General features: G+C 51.7%; 2 protein-coding genes across 2 annotated transcripts; both read right to left on the bottom strand.

Moving 5' to 3' along the window:
* H257_18481 (hypothetical protein) lies at window positions 1-2,718 on the bottom strand (the record flags this gene model as incomplete). Its single annotated transcript, XM_009847541.1, has 1 exon — window positions 1-2,718. One exon carries the CDS (start codon window positions 2,716-2,718, stop codon window positions 88-90), a length of 2,631 nt encoding a protein of 876 aa, XP_009845843.1. The 3' UTR covers window positions 1-87.
* Window positions 2,719-6,320: 3,602 nt separating this feature from the next.
* H257_18480 (hypothetical protein) lies at window positions 6,321-7,111 on the bottom strand (the record flags this gene model as incomplete). Its single annotated transcript, XM_009847540.1, has 2 exons — window positions 6,321-6,538; window positions 6,997-7,111. The coding sequence occupies 2 exons, from the start codon at window positions 7,109-7,111 to the stop codon at window positions 6,321-6,323; spliced, it is 333 nt and encodes a 110-aa protein (XP_009845842.1).
* Between the last annotated feature and the right edge of the window lie 370 nt (window positions 7,112-7,481).

Genomic DNA, 7,481 nt, shown 5'->3' with positions numbered 1-7,481 from the left:
AATATCTAACTGATCCGTTTTATCGATCTACTTACTGTTAAACTATTACTTTCTACTCTGCTGGATCCGGTCGTTCGGTACATATTATTAGTCGAGAGGGTAGCCGCCGCCGCCGCCGCCCATATATCTCTGTCGCATGTTCTGTTCTTGTCGCCGCGTCTCATTGCAAATATCGACAAAGCACACATCGCACACCAGGACGGGTTCGTCCTCGTCTTCGCTGCCGACGCCCACAAGCCGCGCTCGTCGGTTCGAATGCTCGTGGCAGAACGACTGGCTGCAGAGGCGGCAGTGGTGGCGCCTCGTAAACAGCCCAAACTCGGCTTTGCACTCAAAGCACTTGTAATCGCGGGCCCACGTTGTCACATCTTTTACATAGTACGTCAGCCGAGTTGCATTGTACCCACCACCCGGCGCCGCCCCCCTGTGACGAAGTTCGTCCGCCAATGACCCGATCGACGACCTGGACGACGACGACACTGTGCTTGCGGTCTGAGGCACACGCGCCGGCACCATGGCTTTGTGCATGACCCCCCGAAGCATGTCCAACTGGCGCTGCAACTCGTCCACCTTTTGCATGTACTCGACCGAATGATTCGGCATCATGCAGCAGTCGTTCAAGTCGTGGATCGGCGGCAGTCGACCACTAGTAGTCCCTGGAACGTTGTTATAGTTGTCATCAAAGTACGGCCGCCAGATTTCCGACGACCGCCGCGGCACAAACTCGACGGCGTCGATGGAATCCCCGCGATGAGGTTTCGAACTAGCACTGAACATCATCGCAGATCCAACCAACATTCCCGCGTCCCCATGATGGCTCGTCTGTCGATGATGGTGGCCCATGTTGGTTTCCAAATGCTTGAGTTTCTCCTTGGCCACGTGCAACTTTCGCAGCAACGCCCGTAGCTGTTCCTGGGCACACTCGAGCGAGGTAGGACATGGAATGTCGAGCGCTTCGACCATCGCAAACGCGTCGTCCATCGGCTTATCTGCGTCGTACCCCCCCAAATGTTCATTGTAATCCATGAGCATGTTGGAGTATTTGATCTGTGTCACAAGCAATTGCTGCGACAACGTTACGATCTCGTGGTGGGCAAACTCGAGTTCGGTCACCAACCCTGCCGGCACTACCACGACTGGAGGACAAGAAGGATGTTGTTGCTGCTGGTAGAATGACGTGGCAACTCCCTGTGGCAGCTCCCACGTTTGTCGATTGTGCGACGCTTGAGCAAAAGCCGCGGCGGGCGACGGGGGGACTGGTACCTGTCCATGGACTTGCATGGGGGTGGCAGAAGCAATGGCGGCATTTGACTGTTGGATTCGGAGCAAGTCGAGCTCTTGCTGGAGCAGTTGGTTCTGACGGGTCAGCGCTGCCACGTCAGCCATTTCATCTTTTGTGATCAAAGGCTCGGCTTTATGATGGGGTTGTGGCGTTGAGGGGGGAGGACTGCTGCTGTTACTATTGGCGATCAATACGTGCTTGTGGTGACTCATCCTCGTTTGCACTCTGCGATACAGTCGCGCTGTCCACAGTACATGCCGGCCCCACTTTTGCAACACGTCCGTAGCGGCTCGTAGTCGTCTGTACCGTGTCACAGCCAAGCACCTGCGAGTCCACGTCTGCAGCGTCCGCACCGCTGATCGGTACGCTAGCCACGCCCGCACCTTTGTCTGCAACACGGCGACCGCTTCGCGTCGGGCCTTGGCGTGTCGTCGGGCGACAAACCCGCGCCCGTATTGCTGCAACAGTGTCGCATATTTGGTCCGGATGTGCCGTCTGAACCGCCGGACGTCGTTGTACACGTCTTTGCGAAAGAACACCTTGGAGTTACCGAGCTGGAACCTCACCGCTCCACATGCATCTTGGAATGCGCGTCGGCCCATCTTGGTGGACTGGCGGCCCTTCACGACCGCCGTGGCGATGTCCACGATGCCTTTGCCATCATCCGATGATGCGTACAACTGCAGCATGATGGCGGCCACCGTCTGCTCGCACATGCCCTTGAGCTCTTCTGGTTTCTTGTTCTTCTTCTTCGTCGATGATGATGTTCGCATAAACAACCCGAACGCGTCCATGAAGCTGCTGTGCTCCATGCGGACGGCGTACCCGGCGCGGGCGATGCGCACGGCCTCCAGCACCCCGCCGGACCGCAGCTGCTGCACCACTCGCGCCTTGTTGACTGTGCGGGGGGTACTCACGTCATTCGGTTTGATACAGCGAATGTATCTAGCTTGGGTACGGCCCACGACTTGGAGCAAGTCATCTAATTGGCCTTTGAACTGGCTCGACACACTAGCCGACCGAAGACTGCTTGCTTGTCTAGTGGGGGGGGATTTTCGGGTTCGCCCCCCTTGTTTGAGTTGAGATTGAGATGGCGGCAAGAGCAACCCCTGTACGATCGCGTTCGACGACGATCTGCACAGCTCGAGCGCTTCCACCGGCAGTGCGTCCTGGTTCTTCTGCACGTACATGTCCTTGTCATACACCACGCGGCCGGCAAAGTGGCCAATCACAAACTGACACTCGGCCCGTTGTGAACTCGATGCAAACAGCGGCAACTTGCCCGCCGCTGGTACTTTGCGTTGTTCGGGGCATGACTGGCGTCGACTGAGCGGCGGCTGCTTGTCGTCGGCGATCATCAGAGTAGTTGCTGCTTCGTCTAGGTACTGGCTGTACAGTTTGGCAATCCAGCCTTCGTTCGACCCCTTGGGCAGCATGCCTTCTTCATCTAATAGGCTCCATATGCCCGTGGGCTTGTCTTCAAGGAGGCGCAGACACGGCGCGTTGTCGGGGTACTCAATGTACTTCCACTCGATGCCCTCAGCTTGGTACATGCGCTGTTCCTTGGCAAACACAAGGTCGTTGAACTGCGCTTGCAGCCGTTCGTTGGCGTAGTTGATGCACAGCTGCTCAAACCCATTCATGACGAGGTTTTCAAACCCAAATATATCCAAAATGCCAATCGAATTGGCAGACTCGGCGTCGTGTCGGATCACACTGCTCAGCCGCGCCACGATCCACTCAAACAGCCCGCCAAACAAACTCTGCGTAAGCGACTGCTTGGCTTCGGTCGCTTGGCCACTCGACAGCTTGACCATGATCTTGTCCTTGGTCGTCGTCACATGCCGAGTCACGAGCGCGCACGTGAGCTCCACCGACGACACCCCCAGCAGCGCCGCCGCCGTGTCCAGATGATGCAAACTGTCGGGGCGGATGCTCGCGTGCTCCATATTGGACGCGCCGCACGTCTCGCCGTCCAGCGCGACGTTGCCCAGATGCAGCAAAGCCGCTACGATGCCGTAGATGCTCCGCTGTTCGTCCGCCAAGATGCCCATGTCTGTGAACGCCTGCGATGTTTCGTGGAACTGCGCGGCATCGTCGACGCCGTCCCGCCTTGTAAAGCACCCGCTTTCATTCAGCAAGTCGAAGTCCTCGGCATCCAGCAACGACAGGTGCGCCGCCAGGTCGTCGTCGGCGCCGGCGCACAGTTCGTAAAAGATGTGAAAGTTGCGCTCGTTGTCCGACTGGTGGCTCACGCGGATCTTCTCGAGCAGGTACACGCTCAACTTGGCGCCGACAATCGTGTGGTGCCGGCCGAATTGGAGCTCGATGAACTTGCCAAAGCGACTCGAGTTGTCGTTTCGAACGGTGCGCGCGTTCCCAAATGCTTCCAGGATCGGGTTGGTCTGCAGGATTTGGGTCTGGATTTGTCCGGGGGGAGCATGTACTGCGGTAGGTTTTTTGCCGCGCCCACCACCCCGCTTTACAACGCTCGGCTTGGTGGGGGATGATGATGGGACGCCCATGGCACCGACTTGCGTGAGGTACTGCATGAGGAACTTGGTGTTCTCGGTCTTCCCGGCGCCGGACTCGCCGCTTACGAGGATACTTTGGTTCATCTTGTCGTCGCACAGGCTTTTGAATGCGTTCGCGGCGATCGCAAACACGTGCGGGGGCAGACTCATGTCTTGGGCCGAGGACGCGGCATACGTCTGAAAGTACTTGTGGGAATACATGTCGAGGCGTTGGAACGGGTTGAACGATAGAAGGATCTCCCCAATGTACGTGTAGATGAGGTCGTGGGCATAGCGGTCGCACACGGCATACAGAAGCTCCGGTTCATGGAGGTACTGGAGCGAGATCAGGTCTGGCACGGTCGTAAAGTCGTCTTGGTCGTTCCGCAAATGAATGATCTGCTCGAGTTTCCCGTCCACGACGCCGCCTACATGATGACATGAACATCACATCCCACCGTGACATGACTCGTTGGCTGCGACGTACTGGACGGACGTGTGATGACGGAGCCGTCGTCCAACCGCGCACGCACAAAGTCCCCATCGAGACACTCTTCGATCACGCCTGATAGCCATATAGCTTCGTCGTCTTCGATCCAGATCCGCGCATCAACTTCCATGGATCGCCGGTGGCGTGTCGGATTCAGATGTGGGATATCTTCAACTCGGCCCCTCCAATTTTTTTATATTTACGTCGACTGCGAAAGTCATTTGATATTTGTATACTCGGCGGCTAACTGTCGCGTTTCAAACGATTTTCGAATCAATGGAACCATCACACATTGATTTCCTCAATCTCGCCCATCAAGTCAGCGTACGATTACGTACGTACTGTACATTGTACATTGATGTACTAAATACATTACACAAGTAAACCAGTACGTACATTAGTGTATGTGTAGGATCACGTCGACAAATGGACCATGCGACGCCGCTACTGCCTACTGTAAGTTACTCGAAGTTCGTACAGTAGTCGGTTGATTTCATACAATGTCCACATTTCTAGATTACTTATCAAAACTCAGCCCAAAAAATCCCTTGAAAAAAGCTTGCTGTTAACCGCTGAGCGTGCTGTAGTCGCGAACGCGATTCTCGCTGTGCCTGTTTAGGTATTTACTGGTTCTCATGAACAATGCGGCCTGTACAGTACAGTACTGGACGACCTTAGCGATACTATTAGTAGCTTGAATATTTGCGTTCTCATTTCGAAATTTCCATTACAGTATGAGATCAAGTTTTCGACAGTACTTGTCCAAGCGATACAGGAATGTGGCTCGGAATCCTCCAATCCACGTCGTTACTTTTATACAGCTTGACCCATTATTCCTCATTGACTTCACCCTTCATGCACCTAAAGAACCTCACTCGGACTACGCAGTATTCAAAAGTAGTACTACGTAGTACTACGTAGTAGTATACTGTAGGACAAAAGCATAGTAGTACTGCAGTATTTGAACTGATAGATTTGAACAAGCAATGTCAATATTTGATTGGTGGAACTTCGAACTTCGGATGAAAGGTGTGAAACGCTTCATGAAACGGTCACTAACCGGTTACAATACTAGCTAGTACTTGCCAACCAAAATAGTACTTGCCAACCAAAATAAGTTGCAGCGATGTTGGCTATAATATAGGGAGTGCCTTCGTCTTACCACACGACCCATCCAGTCGCGGCTAAGCACAAGTACATACAGCCAAAGCAAGGATATTGCCGCCACCTCAACAAGGCTGGATATTATTGAACTCGCAATGTCGGCAAGGACAAACTCGATACGCATTTGTTTTCGAGGCAGACTATGCCTGTACATATGTATAGATAAAGTGGCCGCTGCGCAAATATATCCGACAACTATCTGGTTGGTTAAAAATAGAAGCCGCTTAGTTTTTATTGGCGGATGTCTCCCCCATTTCAATACAACGACCAAGTAAAGTATCTTGGTTTAATAATACATACAGTACTGTTTGCTCCGAGGGGGCTACAGTACGGATCTGTAAACGTACTAGTGCACTGCATTACGTGGAGGAAATACCTCGGTTACTTTGATTTGCGCAACACAAGCCATTCATTAAGGCATACTTACCTCGGCCCTTGCTCGCCAACGGACACCAAAGTACAGTAAAACACTCCATGAACATCGCAGCGTGAGCATTCACTGTAAAGAACCTTACCGCTGGAGTACTTGTGCACTGCTAGATTTTACATCGATAGCGGACTGGTGGACGAGTTTGCCACCATAGAATAGGTTTGTGAGCTGGTAATTACTTCCCATCGTCTCAATCAGCGCTGAGATGAGCTTCACTTCGTGTTTTGTGATACCCATGAGGTCGCTCGCAACAATATACTTGCAAGTGATCTAAAGTGCCAATGAATGGCGAATGGAATGAGTGACGTATAAAACTAAGCCAATCACTGAGCCCCAAACTTGAAAAGCACCAATCACAGAACAAACCTCTGCATATGTACTTGCAACCATACAACACCAAAGGTGCACATAAAAACGAAATCGTTTTGTCTTTATGGTTAGCTAGACGGACTCGTTCAATGCAACAAGTGCCGCGTTGCGCCCACTCGCCCCCATGACCCCACCGCCCGGATGGGTTCCAGCTGAGCACAAGTAAAGCCCTCGGACAGGGGTGCGGTAGTCAGTGTACCCGCCCCGAGGTCGGAGCCAAAAGAGTTGGTCCAGGCCCATCGCTCCGTGGAAGATGTTGCCTTTGGGCAGCGAAAACACCCGCTCCAGGTCTGGCGGCTACAAAATTGAAGTGGATGTATTGTGAATTCGCTATCAACTTCCAAAATTCGCGTGGTTTGTCCAATCAGTATTGAATCACGTTCGAGTTCTGATTGGTTGAATCGACTTGACCTTTCTGTACGAGCCAATCAAATCCACTAAAAAATGGATTAGCCAATAGCGTCGATTCGTGATTCGATTCGACGGGGGGTCGGGAAATTTGTACCGAATCGACAATAAAATGAATTTCATTTCCATTTCTCATTCATTGTATTTCAACCATCTTTTTATATAAAGTGCTGAAGTATCTATTTGTTTTATTCAATAGAGTGATTTTGCACCCAGAATCCACATGATTTTCCCCTTACAGTTTACAAGTAAATTTAATTGGGTTTTTTCATTGGTCACGAGCTTTTGCTGTCACAAATTTTCACACTTTGCATCATACTCTTCATGGAACACGTCCTACCAGTGTTGCCACTGGTAGCTGAGCTAGTGGAGTACATGAACTCCACACGAGCCATCACCATCCCTGCTGGACGGTTCAACTTCAACTCCCAGACCGAAGCGGACTGCCGATTCATGTTCCGTTTCGGTAAGACCGATATCCCCGAACTCGCACGTCTTCTTGGGTTCCCCGATCCCTTCATCACCAAGGCCCGCTACCACGCGACTGCTATCAAGGTCGTTTGCATAATGTTAGATCAAAAACTTAAATACTGTAGTACTAGTATCTATCATCGATCATATTTTCGAAAATGATTTTACAATACGAATAATGCAATCGAATTCGATTTTTAGAAATATATCACATACTTCGAAGTGTACGTAGTAACGTTACTATTAATAGTATACAGTATACTTCGAAGTAGTAGTGTAGTGTAGGATATAATAAATATATCAATTTACCGTCAAAATATCAGTGCCCACGATCGATGCTTTGAACCCGGGTGC

This window comes from Aphanomyces astaci, assembly GCF_000520075.1.
Source record: "Aphanomyces astaci strain APO3 unplaced genomic scaffold supercont1.168, whole genome shotgun sequence".
Classification (NCBI taxonomy): domain Eukaryota; phylum Oomycota; class Saprolegniomycetes; order Saprolegniales; family Verrucalvaceae; genus Aphanomyces; species Aphanomyces astaci.
The sequence above is the reverse complement of the archived record's forward strand: the minus strand, read 5'-3'. Positions and strand labels throughout refer to the sequence as shown.